This window comes from Trichechus manatus, unplaced genomic scaffold, assembly GCF_000243295.1.
Source record: "Trichechus manatus latirostris isolate Lorelei unplaced genomic scaffold, TriManLat1.0 scaffold00056, whole genome shotgun sequence".
NCBI classification, from domain to species: Eukaryota; Metazoa; Chordata; class Mammalia; order Sirenia; family Trichechidae; genus Trichechus; species Trichechus manatus.
This window is the reverse complement of record NW_004443992.1, coordinates 13,263,045-13,281,865: the sequence shown is the minus strand read 5'-3', so window position 1 is coordinate 13,281,865 and position 18,821 is coordinate 13,263,045. Positions and strand designations below refer to the sequence as shown.

The 18,821-nt window shown below is 44.0% G+C and overlaps 1 protein-coding gene across 2 annotated transcripts in view; it reads right to left on the bottom strand.

Moving 5' to 3' along the window:
- The window catches only part of NRP2 (neuropilin 2), a 126,193-nt gene that overhangs the window by 9,952 nt on the left and 97,420 nt on the right, over positions 1-18,821 (bottom strand). The window contains exon 16 of one of the 2 annotated variants that reach the window (XM_004378259.2): positions 10,899-11,894. The exons of the other annotated variant lie outside the window; for it this stretch is intronic. Coding sequence (XP_004378316.1) covers positions 11,614-11,894 — 281 coding nt within the window. The 3' untranslated portion in view covers positions 10,899-11,613. Of the gene's footprint in view, positions 1-10,898; positions 11,895-18,821 lie in introns of those variants that run through there. 2 annotated transcript variants of the gene reach the window in all.

The following is an 18,821-nucleotide window of genomic DNA, read 5'->3' as shown; positions in this document are numbered from 1 at the left end:
TATGGAGTGCAATTCTACTCTGAAACACGTGGAGTTGCCAGGAGTTGGAATTGACTTGACGGTGACTGGTTTGGTTTGGTTGGATTGGGAGCATGGTGCCTACTTCTTATCTGGGTTATACTACTCATCCTAGTTGTAAGAGCTTGGGCAGGTCATTGAACCTCCCTGAGGCTCAGTTTGCTCCTGTGTAATCTCTGAAGTTCATTCCTGCTGGAAAATTCTATAGCCTTTACGGAAAGCGACTGAGAAAAGGTGTAAAGATCTTTCTGATGAGGGTTATCTGAGAGGGCTGCTGTAGTGAGGTGGAAATGGTGACTTCTACGTGAGAGGACGCTGTTGCCACACATTGCTCACTGCCTCATTCTTCACCCCAGGTGTCCTATTCAGGAAGTGGTAGCTCCCAGAAGTCATCCATCTTAAGGTGGGCATGGAAAGAGAAGACAATGAAAAGGGCAGGTAAAGGGAAGAGATGAGGTTCCATGTTTTCAATACTTGCTAGTTTTGCTTAGGAAACAGTCCTGCTAACTGGTAATACAGGAACCGAAAAAGTGTCTAAATTGTGCCCCAAGTTTTAACTGTCCACCTTAACTGAGGTAGGACTGATAAAACCTCCTGAAAAGCCAGCCTTAACAAGTTCACTTAATCTACCCAACTTCAACCAGCCTTTAAAGCAAGGATCTAAGAACCTCTTACACACAGGAGATCATTGCAGTCATTCATTTTCACAGGTACCAGGCGTCATCACTTTTATTTAAAAGATGAAGGAATTGAGGAAGGAGGATTAAAAAAATGCAGTGAGTCATTGAAGAAATCAGCAGTAGAACTGAGAGTACACCACAGATTTTCGACACCTTGTTCAGGGGTGGCCTGTAGTTTATTTGAGAGAAGTTCTTGGCCACTTAGACCCTTTGCTGAATTTGATTCCAAGTTCCTGAACCCTCTAAACAAACAAACAAACCAAAAAAAACAAAAACAAAAAAATCAAACCCACTGCCACTGAGTCGATTCTGACTCACAGCGACCCTATAGGAGAGGGTAGAACTTCACCACTGGGTTTCCAAGGCTGTAATTCTTAAGGAAGTAGACTGCCACATCTTTCTACCATGGAGTGGCTGGTGGATCTGAACCGCTGACCTTCTGGTTAGTAGCCAAGCGTTTAACCACTTTGCCACCAGGGCTCCTCCTGAACCCCCTGAGCCAGCTAAATCACTGATTGTTCAGATGGGAGTAGCCTTCAGAAAATTTCTCTCAGCCATTTTGCTTTGATCCCAGCAGAAAATTCAACACTGAGACCCAAATAATGAGAAATAACGAAGGACTAAGGATATATTTCTTGGCTCTTCAAAGTGTTTAATTCAGTTTAACATATAGTATTGAATGAAGGCCCCTCACCCTGACACATGTACTTAATTTTTCTAATTCAGTTTGTTTGTCCCCAGTTGCAATAAGAAGCCAAAAGTTCAGATGTTGATCTTAACTTTGCCAAATCTCCTTTAGAAAGTTAGGCTACTTGAGAGCCATTTATACCTTGCTGGGTTTGGCTTGAGTTTAGGAACACTACCAGAAGATCCTTTATCATGGGTTTTTATCTCTTGGGCTACAGCCAAATCTATGTAAGGTCATGAAAAAATATTTTTGGAGTTTTTCAAATGGTTTCAAGCTGGAAGAGAAAAAGGGGCTTGGTTTGAGATTATTGGAAGAGTTTGATCTTGAATTTAGTCATAATTTTCTATTATTTTTAGTTGAATAACTAGGAGGAAAGACTAAAAAGGATTGGAAATACTGACTGCAAACAAGAAGGCTGTGAAATGACCTAATAATATTTTCATGTGTGGAGGCGGATGAGCAGCTGAGGCTAGAATGGCTCCATTAAGCCCCAGCAATGGCGTGAAAATAAGAAAAATGCAGCCAGAGAAATGTTTAACTATAAAGATAAGTTTCACAGTTGTGAGGGCTAGAAAACCCAGCAGCACTGACGGTCGAAAATTCTGGAATCTTTTTTTTTTAATCTTAGGTATTTGAAAAATCAGAGACATTCTCCATCTCTGTAGGTACATAGGCCAACAACAACAAAAAAGTCTCTTTATAGTTTTTTTTTTTTTCTTCCAAACCTTCTGTTACAGTTACTATGAGTTAGAATGGACTCGACAGCAACGTGTATGTGTGTATCTATTAGGGTATGAAGATGGGAAAAACACAGAAAACATCAGGGAACAAGTTTTTTGTATTTTTTTCCCTTCCTTCTGCATTATTTGTTATTGAGATGGTAGGAAAATAGTTTTATTTCTTTACATTTCAGGGAGTTTTTCCCAGTGAGCTTCGGCACTTCTTCGGTCCTCCACTCCCAAATGTCAAGACGAGGTACGCATGTCTATTAAGACATGTCACTCAGGTGGCGTGGTTTGGTACAATCTGGGTCAAGTTAAGAAGAGGAAGTCAAAGAAACAAAACTGCATCCACTTCCAGTGTAAGAAATGATGTCTTCTTAAAGGTTGTCCCTCATAGTTTTGAAGGTCCTTGAAAAATATTCTCTGAGTCTCACCAAGAGAACTCACTTGTATTGCACCAGGAGAACTGGCTAAACTTAAAAGCTGGTGCTTTTTCAGAACACAAGAACGAATGACTTTGTGATAAGACTTTGGAGGTGCCAAAAAGGTACCTCTTTCTGTTCATTCAAGAGATGATTTCTTTCAGTAGCTTACTGGTGACTGAGGACAGAAATTATACCATAATAGAATAATTTCCCTGGTTAAGGTTTAGTCTCCTATAAGAATGCCAAGTACTTGGAGAAAGTAGCCAACGAAACCTGCCTAGATCTTTGTGTGATGAAATCTGACCTGCATTTTTCTGAAAGAAGGCTTTGGGAGGGCAGAGAAAGTGTAAGGATGCTGAGGGCCACAGGAGAAGAAAAGGGGCCCCCAGGAAAGGTGGAAGACGTGGAAAGAGGAGGTTAGGGGTTGAAGATGAACAATACTTGGCCCAAAGGCAGATGGTTGCAGACCATGTCTTCCTTAGGGAAACAGGGGTGGGATGGTGGCCCTATCAGGAGCTGCAGAGCCAGAAAGTGATGATGATGTTGTGGCTTCACACGAACACCATTAGTACTGAGTGCACATTTTGGTTTACAGTTGGCTGGGGCTAATGAAGCACCTCTGGGGCTCTTTGACACACCCATGCCAGCCCCAACCAGGTCCTAATGACTATCTTCCCACCCTCAGTAACAGCTGTCAGGACTGCTCTCGGAAGCAACAGGCAAGCCCACACCAGCCTTCACTGTCCTTATACCTCTCTTCTAGCCCCTTGGTGGCAGTAAGGAAACACAAAAGGACAAAATGCGTTTTTAACAGACTGCACTAGAATGAAGCCTCACTAAGCAGCAGGCGGCTGAGGATAGGACTTGGTCAAAGCCACCTCCTGCTCAAAGCTTTCTCTGCACCTCCATCATTACTGGAGATGCCTGCTCTCTAACAAGCTGCAGAGAACTCAAGTCCAGGCCTTTTGTTAATAAGTCCTGCTGCCTGAGAAAGAAACTGCTATCGTTGAAAGGCAAGACATGGTATAATATCATTCCAATTCTGGATCAGAGCTTTTGCTTTTGGGAATCTTAGCTGATGATATTAAAAGGGTTCAATTTTGCACAATTACACAAAGAAGGCAAAACAAGGCACGCGTGAGTGTGCTGAAATGTCTTAGTCCACCCAGACCTCACACTCGTGCTGCTTTCTTTCCAGAGCCATCCAAAATTATACACCGAAGCCACCTGCCCATGAGGCAGCAGTTTTGGATTTCTGGCAGGTCAGAGAAAGCCCACAAAGCACATATGTGGCCATGGACGCTATCCACCATGCTCCGAGTCAAAGTCACATTATTATGACCCTTTCGTCTTAACGTACAATAGAAATCAGAGCAGTGCTCTTGGAAGGAATGGTGTTTCTGACTAACAGGTCCCTTGGCTTCTCTTCCACCCACCACTCCTTGCAGAAGCCATTTGGGGCTAGTAGCTTTGCCTACATATATAAACATCTCACTAGAAAACAACCTCGCCTCCTGGTGCCTTTCCTCTGGGGACAAGAGCTGGAACCTCTTCTGAAGAAAGCTGGATGCCTCCTTTCACCTGGAAGGCCTGCTCCTCTCAGGGCCTGTGTCGGGGGCCTGGCTTACAAGGCCCCAAGGATTTGAAGCTTTCTCTTAGCATGTGGGCCTACCTGTGGCTGCTGGAATATTTTAGTCTGCAGCACAATACTGTGCACTGACCTTAAAGGATGTTTTTTACATGAATTTTTTAGTAGAAAACATAAATAAATAACAGCAAGGCACAGCACAATCACTCTTTGAAGAAACCAAGTGGAACTCATTAATCATGGAGAACAGGACTCTGCTAACTGAACCCAGGGATAGAATTAACTACTGTGCCACACCTGCCACAGCGCGGGTGCATTGCCATGTACAGCCAGGCCTCTCCACAAACCGGCAATGGTTAAAAAAAAAAAAAATCCTGCAGAAACCCTCCTTGAGATTAAAATTCCCTTCAGCTAAAACTGCCCAGAGCCTTCCCTTGCCAGCACCACATCTATTTTAGAGAAAGAGAAATAGTCACAGAGATTATGTCGTTTGTGCAAATATTGTGGGGGATATAATCCTGGATATCTATTAGTCTCTATTACCCTCCCCAATGGAGATAGATTCATTTTAAAAAGTAAAACTCAGCTGTTTGAATCATTTATTAAAATGAAAACAGACATACTATCACACTATCTGATCTGGAAATTCAGTCCTAGAGAAACATATACACATAGAGGCAAATTCAAGGATGTTCATTGTAGAATTGTTTACAGTAGTAAAAAATGTAGACAAAACCTGAATGCCCACCAATAGGGGAGAAGTGAATAAACTATAGTACATCAATACAATATGGAATGCTACGCAACAGCTAAAAAGGATGGGATAGATCTGCATGTACTGAAGTACTGTCAAGAACTGTCAAATGAAAAGAAGCAAGTCGTCCAACAAAATGAGCAAACACTGTGATACCATGTACGCAAAAACAGACAAACAAAAAAACCCAAAACACAAGCCAAACCAAACTACATAATTCTACATGGACATATGTGTTTGTAAAGTAAAAAAAAAATAGCCTGACAATATTTATCTCGAACCGTCTTTCCTGGTTATCTCCAGCAAGGAGAAAGGAATTGGTCAAGAGTAAGGTGGATTTCTGCTTTTTCTGTATTAGTTGCACTTTTTGAGGATGTAGTCATGTATAGCTTCTGAGTTAAGAAAATAAAGAAACCCAGCCAGTTACTATCCTAAAATTTCTCACAACCACCTCTTTCAGTATCTGTAACCACTATGGAGACACGACGCGGGGATTACAACCAATGCCACAAAACAATTTGTGTATCAATTTTTGAATGAGAAACTAATTTTTTGTTGTAAACTTTCACCTAAAGCACAAAAAAAAAAAAAAAAAAAACCACTGTGGAAATAAGCCCTAAGAAAAGACGTTCGTCCACCCCACACCCAGTCCTGCCTTCAGCACCTCTGTTGCTGACCCTTCAAATGACCTTTCCTATTTCTTGGTCCAATGCCTCTGGAACTTTATTTCAGTGTTTTTGGATGTCAGAGGTCAGCCCAAGAACAATGACTTTGCCCAGAAGAGAGGAGAATGTTTTTGAATCTCCTGCCCATTGGGTTTAGGGTAAGAGAAGCTTCTGCTGGTTGCCCTGAAACACTTAGATTCTCCATTGTTCCACACCATGGTAAATGTAGTTTTGCTCTTTGGTGAGTTCCCAAATCTCATGTATCTTCAGTGCTTAGATGTAGGGCCAAACGAACCTCCTCCAAGCAGTCGGCGCATGCATAGGTACTCTGGCTGAAGCTTCTAACAGTGTGGATTTCTGATTGCATCTAACCTGTATACCTATCCCAGTGCACCTGATCTATGTAAGGCTTAATTAAATCTTACATGATTCCTAAATTTTAATTTATTTATATAGGTGATTCTCTCCCCTGCTTATTGTGAGACCATTAGCTGGTGCTCCCCTCTCCCCTCCTTTTTCTGTGGTTGGATTTGTTTTGTGTTTTCTTTGGGCATCACTGAAGTGGATGAAAGGCAAATTACAGCTGTGAGAGTCCCAGTGATCTGCACAATTAAAGAGAAAAAACAAGCCCACACCTACAGATCTGCAGTTTCTCTGATGTGTGGCCCACAATGCAGCCAAATCAAAACTTAAGATTGAAACTCTTTTTCATCACAGATTACAGAAAGGCCACAAGGCTTTTGCGAAACAACTGTAGGGTGAGTGAGAAAAACAAACACGGGGCCACATCAGGTTGCCTGGGCTTCTGTTATCTTGGCTAGGAGAGCAGTGGTTGAAGCAAGTACACACATTCAAACCACCAGAAAGGACCTGGTAGGAGCAGAAATAGACCATACTGGGCCTTGATACCTGGTATTTATGATCCCTAGAAACACAATTTCTGTAGCATTTATGCTTGGGTACATCTGAAATACTACACTGAGGAATGATTACTGCTACCAGTGCTGCATTCAGTGTCTAACACTGGAGTCCCAACAGTCTTTGTCCTGAAGGAGCCAGAAAAAAAAAATTGGTTGCTGTCGAGTTGATTCCAACTCATAGTGACCCTGTAGTGGAGTACTCTTAAAATAAGCCATAGGACTAAAACCAAGGTGGGAAAAGCAATGATGAAATTCCCAAATGTGGCCCCAATAAAAAGTCATGCTAACAAAGCATACCAGCACCAGTTGCTGTTGAGTTGATTCCGACTCATAGAGACCCCGTGTATGTCAGAGAAGAGCTGTGCTCCCCAGGGTTTTCAATGGCTGATTTTTCGAAAGTAGATCATTAGGTCTTTCTTCCAAGGTGTCTCTAGGTGGACTCCAACCTTCAACACTTTGGTTAGCGGCCAAGTGCATTAATCATTTGCACCAAGCAGGGACTACCAATGGCTTGGCAAATTTGGTCCCAGGTCAATTCAGGAAAGTGTTGACTGAGCCTGGGTCTTTGCTTGAAGTAACTACTTTTGTGAAGCTTCCATTTCATCCTTTAATAATGGGAACAAATGGCATTAAGGAAAGCCCAATGTTATTCAGACAAAATGGGTAATTATGCTTGTCATTACATGAACCAACAATGCTCTAGTCATGGGCATTCTACTCAATTCTGCAGAGGACAGATAGTAACATCTATGCCGAACCATCCGTACTGATGGGGCTTCCAGCAAGATCTGAAGCCAGAAGTCCGTCTCCTTCTAGCACCACTTGGACAAGTTTTACAAGTGCTCCTCCTGGGATCTAGATTGGATAGGAAGAAAGGCAGGGCTCTGGCAGAAATAGGGTCTTCTGGACATGTTCTTTTCCTCAGGACCTTCAGGGATAGTGCCCAGAGCCCCTAGGAAGGCTCCTGGGTTGACAGAATGTTCCTAATACATCCTCATGGGTGGGTTATTTGGAAAATGCTTCTGTAACCTCTTGTTGACCACAACCTAGAAACCCTGAACAGCTGGGAAGTTGTCTTTTTCTAGATTTTTTTCTAATCTCCTTCTGGTAAAAATATTTTATATAACTAGATCACTAAACAATCCAAAGAGAAGGACCAAAAAAAAAAAAAAAAAAAAAGGCTTGTCAGACAAGCTCTGGCTTTTTGAGTAAGTTTCCCCAATCCCTCTCCTCAGAGTTTTTATAGAGTGTTCCTTTTATAAACATTTCACCCTGATCATTCCAGGTTCACGGTAATCATGATTATCTTCATTACTTGCTAAAAAATGAAGTCTAGAATATCTGAGTACTGAACATGGCTACAAGTTTCCATTTTGTCTGGCAAAGTACTCATAAACTGGAGACCAATGTCCCCATGGAAGTAATAATTTGGTAGGTGAGGGTTATGATGTCGCCATTTCTTCTCCAAAGGAAGCTATCTCTCTCAGTAGAGCTGAGTACATGATTCAGCTTAGGTGGTCCCACTCCCACTGGGGCCTTTGAAAGTAGAGGCCCATCTCCAGAGATTTGCCATCAAGAGAAATTTTGTGGAATCACATTTAGCAATTTAGCACTTAGCAACTTCTGCAAAATACCACACCAATCATAAAACTTGGCTCAGCTGTACAAATTGGATAAACTCCTAATAAGCAGTAATAAAAATAAAAGAAGGAAAAGCTGGCATTCAGCCTCAAGGAGAAAACCCACCTACCTCCCACAGAAACGCCCTGTAGCTCAGAAGGTGATGTGTAAACTTTGGAAACATCAATTTGTTCAAATCCTACATTTCAACTTTGTTCTCACAGACAAAGGGGGGAAAAAAAACCCAGATGTTTGTATAAAAATATCATCATTTTATTACATTCCACACAACACATTTTCAAATAGTTTCCAACGTCCACAAGTTATTTTGACACACAGGCAACTGAGCAATGCAAGGGGTGTCACAGTTACAGACAGAGTGGGTAAGAATAGGAAGTAAAAATCTTGAAGTTTTCTTGTTTCATTGTTGTTCTTTGGTAATTTTTGATTACGTAGGTGTTTGTTTGCCTGCCAGTTCATTTTAAAGACAGAGTCTTTTTAAAGATGGGGTATCAACCTCAGACATATTACTGGATTTCCTATTCAATTTTGGCTTTAATCCCAAAAATGTGGGACAAGGAAAAGGGCAATTTTACTTTATTTTCAGCATCATGGTTTGTCAATGCTATTATTTTTCCCCCTTTTTCTGCCTCTGCCACTAATTAGGTGATAACAATTCCTAATATAATATCAAGGAAGGGAATGTTGCCTCAGAGACAAGGGGTCCCCTCCTGGAGGTATTGACGTGAAACCTCTACTAAGGCGAGAAGCTTTACCAGCCTGAGCGAGGCCTTGGATTCATTCATTCATTCATTTATATTTTAATAGCTGCTATCACATCTTTGTCTTCTGAGAAGCAATTCTTTAACACATGCATGCATGCATTCACCTGCCCAGGTATTTTTCCTAAAAGAGGGTGACACTTCCCTCTCTCCATGTAATACAGAATTTTGCTTTTCAAAGCTGCAAGGCATGACATTTCTACAGAACTGCCCTTTTAGCATAGTACCTGCCTAATACGTTGCTGGGGCACAGAGCAGGAAGGAGAGAAAGGAAGAGGGAGAGGGACAGGAAGAGGGAGAGGGAGAAGGAGAAAAGGGGAAAGGGAAGAAGGAGGAGAGAGGGAAAATGAGGGAGAGAGAAGAGAGGAGGAAGGAGGAAGGAGAGGAGAGGAGAAAAGAGAGAGACAGTGACATGCCCAGCTGAAATGTAGCATGGGATTCACTTAAGACTTGAGCAGTCCCGAACTTTCAGCTATGGCATGTACATAAAGATGATGTGTTTTCTCCACATGGGGCCTCAGATAAAGATGCAGCAAGTTCACTGAAGTTGTTGTCATCTTCTTTTAAAGAAGGGAAACCCTTAAGGGTATGTGGTAACTCAGCCAGTTGCTACACTGGCTGGATTTTCCAGGTGTTACTTCTGGGGGGCATCTACAGGATGCCAATCATTTCAAGGTGATGCCTGGTCCCAAACACACAACTGGACGTGGATGTTAGCACACCTGAGACAAAAAGCCCTTAGTGACCTGGCAGGGAAGTCGTAACATAGAATCCTCCCCCGCCCAGCCTCTCTCTCCATCTTCTGCTGGGGTAGGCGACTTCTAGAAATCTCAAGGTGGCTCCTGCTCTCTAGCCTTTCGTCTTTTCTTGGCAGGGCTGCTGTGGTTGAGTCAGAGTAGCTCTTTGAAATAGAATAAGAGTGGGAGAGCACCGTCCTTTCGGGAGGATGAAACAAACCAGATGTGAAAGTGAGTGTGTGTGCTGAAGGGACATATCTGGATATGCTGAAAGAATGCTAAAAGTCTCTCTCTCCCAAGAAGCCAAAAAAAAAAAAAAAAAATCACTAGTATTTTGTTCTCAGAGGTTACCTGGAGGCTTTCAGCCCAGGCAACCATCTTCGGAGAGAATCTTACACTTCCCCAGTGAGAACCTGGCAGGAAGATGAGACATAAATGCCCCCAAGGCTGAGCCTCCGTACACTGAGAATCTTGTTAAAATACACATTTTCTATCAATGAAACTGACTTCATTATTTAATCCATCTTTTGTACAGTATCATTAGGCAATTTCTCTCTAATATCCCTTTCCCTGTGTTGCTCAGAGAGGACAAATGGGCAGCAATGGATTTATCTTCATTATACCTTCTTTCTTACAATGCAGCAACATCTGGATATGTCAGGCCAGCCTGCTAGGGTGTATTTGCCAGATGTCACTAATGCTTTAAGGGGTAGCACACTGGTACATTTAAAAAATGATTACTTTCTATTTTCTCATAATATTTAAGTAAGTCAGGTGGACACCTTTAGATTTGAGTGGCTATAGATTCAGGCACACATTAACCCATGAAAGGAAAGCAAATGATCTCTTTTTTTCCATATTTTACAGATGCTATTATAATGATCAATACAATACCAAGGAATATGGTATTTGACCTTCTTACTCAACCCCATCCCAAGTTGGGCCCAATGAACCCCCAGGGTGAGGAGATTTTAAAAGACATTTCAGTCCTTTCTCCTCCGTCCTCTCCTGCTCTCGACGTAAACAGACTGCTGATTTTTCTACATCATTCTCAGATTTGTTATTCTCTATGACTTATTCCAAGATTGGACTTAACCAATAAAAGCTAAACATTCATTATGAGATTCTCTTTTATAAGGCAACATGAGACAGATTTGCTTCAGGGCTGGAAATAGAGATGGTTCCGTCTGCACCCAATGGCTGTTATCCTGTTACTCAAAGACACCAGGAGACATAACAAGGGGGTCATGTCTGAGTCCATTGGGGGAACCTTCCTCTTGGGTCAGGTGGGTTGGGGGTGGCGATAAGGACAGGAAGGTCCACATTTCATTCCACGTGACCTCTATTTTTTAGGTACCTGGAGATGATAATGATAGCCAACAGAAACCCAGCCAGAGCTAGATAAGGCAACAAAAAGCTTCAATCTCTTCTCCAGTAAACAAAACTAGTACAGTATATTATTTTCTTGTAAAATGTACCCCAGGAGAAGTAACACAAGAGTTAAAGGGGGCCCTCACTGAACACACTCACATACCCCCCCACACACAATGAACCACACACTCTCACACACCCACACACAGAGAGCTATTCACACACGCAAATGTATACTATGTACAGACACACAGGTCCAGGTTTCCCATCAAGTCTCCTGGCAGACTGCCCACCGAGAGGAGGTATGGGATAAGGCAAGGGGAAAAACAAGGGACCAGTCTCTGGAACAAAACCAGCTGAGCCTTGAGTTGTGAAGTGCTTAGGGTGGTATCTCTTCTAATAATCCAAGATGCAGCATTAGAGTTGGGTGTTGTTGGTTTGGAATCAATAAAGTAAGAAGAAGAAAAATAAAGAAGCCAAGGAGAATGGTTGGGATGGATAAAAACGCACAGGGTTTGGGGACCTGGGAGACAGATGTCTGAGAGTTCACACAGAAACTAAGCGAGGAGAAAAAAGTGCAAAATCGAGGCAACGTGTTTGCAGTCTTTCTTGTTTGTTTTGGGTGCTGTCCTTGCTTCAGCCCTCAGCAGTGGGAGCCTCGGTCTTGCTCTAGCTTAATGTTTAGGGTAGGCTCCACCGCCAGAGGGGCCCCGTTGGTGTAGTGGGAGGTTTTGTAGGTGATGGAGTGCTCGGTCTTCTTGGCCGCATAGCGGAAGCGGTGGTAGTGGAGCAGGAGGGCCAGCGCGATGGAGACCAGCACCAGCACGGCGCCCCCGGCGGCTATTACGTAATACCAGTAGGCTGGGATGGGCTGCACGGGCACCGTGTCCACTGTGGGCTCGGTCCCTGGTAGGAGGGTGCCCCCTGGTGGAGAGACACAGAAGAGTGTTGCTAGGCTGAGAGCATGCAGACTAATCAAAAAAATTGATAAAAAAGAAAAGAAACACACACATGCTTTGGCGTGGACTGGGGAGGGGACGGGGACTAAGGTGGTACAGAGCATCTAGTATGTGCCAAGAACTTTTAAACGATATTATTTCCTATTCGCAACCTCATGAGGTAGGTACTGTCATACCCATTTTACAGATGAGGACAAAGAGGACCAGAGAGGTTAAATTAACAATGGTGATACAGCTAGTAAGTGCCAGAGTAGTGGATTCAACTGTATGATTACAAAGCCCTTTTCTTTCTGTTAAACGACAATGACTCTATAATATATAGAAGTATAATAATACTCACACAGATACACATACACACGGGTAAATGATGCTGAAGTGACTTCTGTGATTCGGTAAGGTAGAACCTCCAAATGACTGGAAATACCGTATTTGGTCTGGCTGGCCAGCATTCTCAAGCAATGTATTAATTAGGCTGGCTAGACTTGAAGGAAAATTCTATTTTGGCTTGCCAAGCCTTCTGTGCCCACTGAAATCAGGCTGGTCTTGTCTAAACAGGTCAATTTCCACTGTCAAGCAATGAGTAACCTATCTTCATTTTTTAATTGGATAGATGATTCAAAAAGTAGATTGGAAGGGAAGTTGCAACAAAAAATGCAGGCACAAAATGACAGTGGGTATGTGAGAGTGAGTGAGTGAGAGCAAAGACAGAGATCATTGTTAATCACAGAAAAGACAGAGCCGGGAAGAGAAGCTAGGAGAGGATTTAGAAGGCAACTGCGTTCACTGGCCGGCCTCTGGTTGCCATGGAGATGATGTAGTAGATTTAAGCCTAGGGTAACTCTGGGGAAAGACTGGCTAGAGTCCCACTCCATGCAAAACAGTGCTACAACTTGATTCTCCCAAAGATTTACATCAAATGAGAATCTGGCTTAGAATAGGGTGAGGAGCTTTCGAGCTTGCCAAAACCAGACGTGCTCTTTACTTCTGAAAAATGATGTATGCTCAGCCTATAAAAAATGCCTCCCTAGCTGCTTGCATCAAGTGGTGGTGGCCAGAAAGATGTGTCTTCTCAACCCATGGGATGCCCCTGGAGGGGAGCCTGGGACAGCAGGTGTCTTCATGTATTGCTGGTTTCACCCTGTGGGTGTGTCTCTGGCCGAGATGCAGGCAGGCTCACTCGTGTTTTCATGCCTCCCCCCCAGACTCAGAGCTCCTCACGCAGAGGAACTTGCTCTCATCTGGGTTTCCACCTAAGCGTATGCACACAGGAGGCACTCACAAGGGCTTGGTGAAGAAAAGACTGAATTGAAGCTAAAACTCTTATTTCTGAGTTAGTGCTATCCAACTCCTATGGTTCACGGAACACCATAACTCCTCTCTCTGATTTGGGAAATAGCTGAGGGGGAGGTCAGGCTTTATAATGTCTTCTCAGAGGTGGCACAAAAATAAGAATATTTTCCTTGGAACATCTTTCAGAGCTTGCCCACCTTCCCACCTCCTAGACGCTAGTTTCTCTAGTTTTAGGGATCTCCCTCTGCTAAGGTGAAGGGCTCATCAGTGTCTCTTGGGCCACGAGAAGTCCCACAATACTGGAAAGGGTTCAAGGATGATGTGCTGCTCAGTGCTACCACACCACCACCCCCCCACCCCCCACCCCTGGCCACATCCATAGCTCCTGAGGTAGAAAGGATCCCAGAATTCCAGGACCTCCAAAAAGCCCCTTTCATCATCCCTGTATTCTCCCATGATACTGCCTATTCTGTTTTTCTTTGTCCCCCAATCTTCTGAGGGCTTTCTATCATCTTTTAATAATTTCATTATTGTGTTGAGAAGGGACTCTCTTTCTCACACTTTGGTTTTTTTGCCATATTGGAAATTATGCATAGAAACAGAGAAAAAGAGAAAGCAAGGCATTGAAAATGGCTCCTTGAAATGGCCAGCTTTTGAGTCACAGTGAACTTGAGTCAACTCATTATTCAGGTCACCAAGAGTATCTGCTGCCTGGCAACCATCCTGCTGTTGGATTTTCATGTAAGCTTGCAAGAATGCACGGGGAACAACAAAGTGTGCTGGGATGGGCCCAAAGTTCCTCAGAACCGTCCCTCCTTGCCCCACCGGCATCCTCAGGTTTGCCTCTGATTTCGATTTGGCGCCACAGTGAGGGCCATCCTCTAATGAGGCTTCAGCTCACCAGGCAGAGAAAAGGAAGGTGATAAATCCACAGGGAGTAACTCTCCGTCCAAAACACCTGACCAGACCACAAAGGTAGAAGCACAAATTTATGTCAAACAGAAAACAGTCACAACTGCCCATGCTCCTTCCATCACAACAAATTCTCAAAGGTTTGCTTTCCTTCAGCCAAAATGCTGGTTTTCAACATTAAATACACCACCCAGGGCTCAAAGTGCTGGGGTTGGGGAGGGTTGAAGCTTTAATATTACTGTTAAAAGTGTTTCTTATAATAGAGACAAAGTTGGGGCCCAGTGGAAAGAATCTAGGGAACTCACTGGAGGAAGGTTAAACCATAATATGTGGATTATATATCCAGAATCAGAGATACTGACCCATCACCTCAGAATTCTATTCATCTTTGGAAGACAAGCCCCACTTCTTTGGATGACTAAAGCCCCTTCCCTACCAATTCCTCCCACCTGAAATTATCAACATGTAGAAAATTTTTGTGACAAAAGCCATTTGAAGGACATTATATTGGCTCCTTAAACATTTTCACTGGACATTTGTTTGGAGAAAGGAAAAAAACATACCATGTGAGTTTATGTTTTTAATGTTAAGGGGGTTAGAAAAGAGAGGATACACCTAACAACCCTTCTCTCATCCCCCACAAACAACTTTTTGGTGAGCTGCAGTTGGAAGCGAGAAGTTTCTTTGAACATTCTCTGGCTAATGAGAGTCAGTTCCCAAGGGCAGGTGGATTACACCAGTTTGTGATCTGGCGCTGTGGCAGCCTTCAAGAGTTGTACACTAATGAGGCTGTGCCAGAGAAGAGGAGGTGATAACCTAATAGGGGTTAAATCCCATCCGAAGCAAAGCATCTTCCCAAACAACAGCAGCAATCCAATGAATACCAGATAGATGGATGGACAGATGGATAAATGGATGGACAGATGGATAGATAGAGGAATGTATTTTGGACCAACTTTCAGACTCCCTGGTAAATGTTGATAACCCACTGGTACTTCACAGAACAATTAGACTTGGAAAACAACTGCTAGACACAGCTCTGCTGGCTCACATCATGCCTCTATGTGAAAGTGGAAAAAGGTGCCCCCTTTGGGCACATGCGACCTGCACCAGGTACCCTGGTTGGTGAGTGGCTGTATTTCAGCCTCACTTGCCTCCTCAGCCATATGGGGTGGCTGGGCCATTGCTTCATAACAAGGGGGCCTGGGCTAGGTCCCCCCAAATGGGAGAAAGAACATGGGCAAGCCTTCAACCTTGCCCAGAGCTTGTGAAGTGATGACCCGAACTTGCCCTTGGATTATTCCAGCTTCTGCAGCTTACTCATACATCTTTTATTTTTTTTTAAACTGGAAAATACTTTCAACTCCTTAACTATTTTTCATTAATTTCCACCCCCTGCCTAATTCTCCACAAAGTTTTTTTCATTGTGTGAGATAATGAGAAACAGATATTTAAATAGTCAATAACTCCAAGTGTGCTTGCAAGGTTGAGTAGGCTTCCACCTGTAACGTTCTGAGCTCTCTGGAGAAAGCGGCAATGTGAATGCAAAGAATTTGAATTTTGAGAAATAATAAATCCTGAGAAGCCACACATGGGAGATAATAAGGAAAAAATTACACAGTAGGAGCGTTCCTTCCATTTCTCTTGTGAAAATAGGGTTACTGAATTAATCAGCAATGGGGAAACATAGCCATAACAATAGCTTCAGTGAGCGGTCATTTCCTGTGAGCGAGGCATTGGGCGATGAGTTGCATGGAATCATCCTTTTTATTCTTCATGACAATCTATGAAGTACCTACTATTATTATCCTAATCTTCAGATGCGGGACCTGAGGATGTGAGAGGATAAGAGGTCTTCTCACGGTTTTATCTAGAGGAAAATTGAGGAGGAGGGCAGAGAAGCACGCAGTGAAATCCAAGCAATGGTCCAGAGCCCCTGAGGCACGTTTACACTGACAGTAAGTGGCAGAGACAAGACTACAGCCAGCTGGACAAAATGCTCAGCCTATGCTGTAACACAGGAGTCAGCTAACTATGGCCTGTGGGCTAAACCAGCCTGCCACATGGTTTTGTAAATGAAGTTTTATTGGAGGAGCCCTTGTGGTGCAGTAGTGAAGAGCTCGGCAGCTAACCAAAAGGTTAGCAGTTCAAATCCACCGGCCGCTCCTTGGAAACCCTTTGGGGCAGTTTTACTCTGTCCTATAGGGTCACTATGAGTCACAATCGACCCCACAGCAACAGGTTTTTATTGGAACAGTCATGCTTATTTCGTTACATATGTCTCTGCCTGGTTTCACATGACAATGGCAGCGCTGAGCAGTTGCACCAAAGCCTGTATGCCCCACAAAGTCTAAAATATTTACTATCTGGCTGTTAAGAGGAAAAGTTTGCAGACTCCCCAGTCTAACCAAGTAGGGATAGAGCAGGAAGCAGCCCTCCTCCTTTCTGCCTCCTACTTCTGCCAGAACCTGTCTGAGGATTGCTGTGTCTCAGTCAAGACAGGGTCTCACCGAATCACTGAAAAGGCAAAGCATCTCCTACAGCTAAGTTTACAAAGCGTCTTCTGGACCTAGAGGAGTCACCCAGGTTTCCAAAGGCAATGTTTTGAAAGATACCAATGGTGAGTCTTTTCTCTCAGAAGGAGAAAAAAAAAAAGGTTCATTTGTAAGTAAGACATGTTTTAGGCCTGGCCTATCTGGAAAGTCCTTTCTGTACAGGTTGAAAATGAAGTGGCTAGTGAAGGGGCATTTCAGATAAAAGGTTTATTTAATTTGTGAGATTAAAAAAAAAAAAGGTAGCTCCTCCAGGAAAGTTTACAGAAGATACTAGAAGAATGTAAGTCACGGCCACTGATCTGTTTGGAAAGAGAATGTAAACGTGCAATGCATCCCTGAGAAATGACTTTCTCGCGTTGCCTTACAGGCAGCGTCTGGGGGGTCATCGGAAGGTTTTTCACTAGGCTAGCATTTTTACATTCTCTATCTACACTGCCGTGTCTACCAGATTCAGATCTGGGACTGGACGAAGTCTCTGATGCTTGTCATCATTTGGTGGTGCTTATTCTGTTGTTGTTGTTAGCTGCTGCCGAGTTGGCCCCTGACTCATGTGACCCCATGCACAACAAAAGGAAATTCTGCCCAACCCTATGCCATCCCCATGATCGGCTGTGGATCAAACCATTGTGATCCACAGGGTCTTCACTGGCTAATTTTCAGAAGTAGATTGCCAGGCCTTTCTTCCTAGTCTGCCTTAGTCTGGAAGCTGCACTGAAACCTATTCAGCATCACAGCAACACGCCAGCCTCCACTGACAGATGGGTGGTGGCTGTGAATGAGGTGCATTGGTCAGGAATCGAACCCCATCTCCCGCGTGGTAGGCGAGAATTCTACCACTGAACTACCATTGCTCCCTGCGCTTATGTTACTTTCTTTAAACGAAGGCTTGCCTTTGTGTTTTTGCAGAGAGAACAAGTCGGGGGAAAGAAAATTTCCTTCTCCCCTTAGACAAACTGACCTTGGCAGCTGTTTAGATGAATGGTAAACTTTCGGGGAGGGGATGTGTCAGGCCGCCGTGACAGGGAGGCAGTGTGTGCAAGCAAACTCACAAAGAACACCTCGGCGTCCCCCCGGGCAAGTGATAGCAGCCAAGCAGTACCCAGTTTACACACATCTGATCTCCATGCTTCCTTGCTCAGCAACACCGAGTCATAATCTGGCAGCTGGAGACGTGTGGTGGGTGGGGGGCCCTGAGGAGAGGGATTCACACACCACAGCTGCCCATCTGGACCCCTGGCAGGGTTTAAGAACTCTGCCTTTCATCAGTGGATTACGTGCAAGAACCCTGTTTAACCCTCACCACGTCTCAGAAGTGTTGCTAGCAGAGAGAGCCGTGGGAGAAAGGGACGCAGAGGCCAATCCCAGGTCCGTGACCTGATGGACAAAGCCTCTGGGGGCAGCCCGTTGGGGATGAGAGTGGTGATGGAAAAGGGGAGACGGGGCGGGAAATGTCAGGGATTGGCCAGTTGGCACTAAACAAACAGCCTACAACAAAACCTGAGGCAGACAGTTAAAATCTAGCCAGTCCTCTCAGTACACCAAAATGTACCGATACGACTGCACCCCTCCGCCCCTCCTGCAGCCATGAGACAGCCTTTGATGTCCACTTTCTCCTGCTTTGTTGTCCCTGTTAGTTGCCATTGAGTCTATTCCGACTCATGGTGAGCCCATGTGTGCAGAGGTTGTGACCTTTTGGAAGCAGATCGCCAGGCCTGACTTCTGAGGTGCCTCTGGGTGGGTTCAAACCACCAACCTTTTGGCTAGTAGTCAAGTGCTTAACCATTTGTGCTACCAGAGACTCCTCCTGCTTTACCTGGATGAAAATCGTGAAGGTCAGCAGAGAGGTGCCTAGTGAACTCCAGAAGATGGACTCCATGGCCCTCAGAAATGGCCTAAGCCATAAACCCACAGTCACAGTGGTAAAGAAGTGATACTGATGTTCCTTTCAGCATCCATCAGTAGTAGACACAGCAGTTCTGAATCCTCCACTCTAACCACCACCTTCAACATACAACCATGCCTGGGCTTCCATGGGGCTCTAACAGGTAGGGTACCAGGCCCAGTCACTCCACACATGCTATGTTCAAAGCCCACAGCCTCTAACACCAAGAAACTCTTGCTTCCACCTGGTCAAC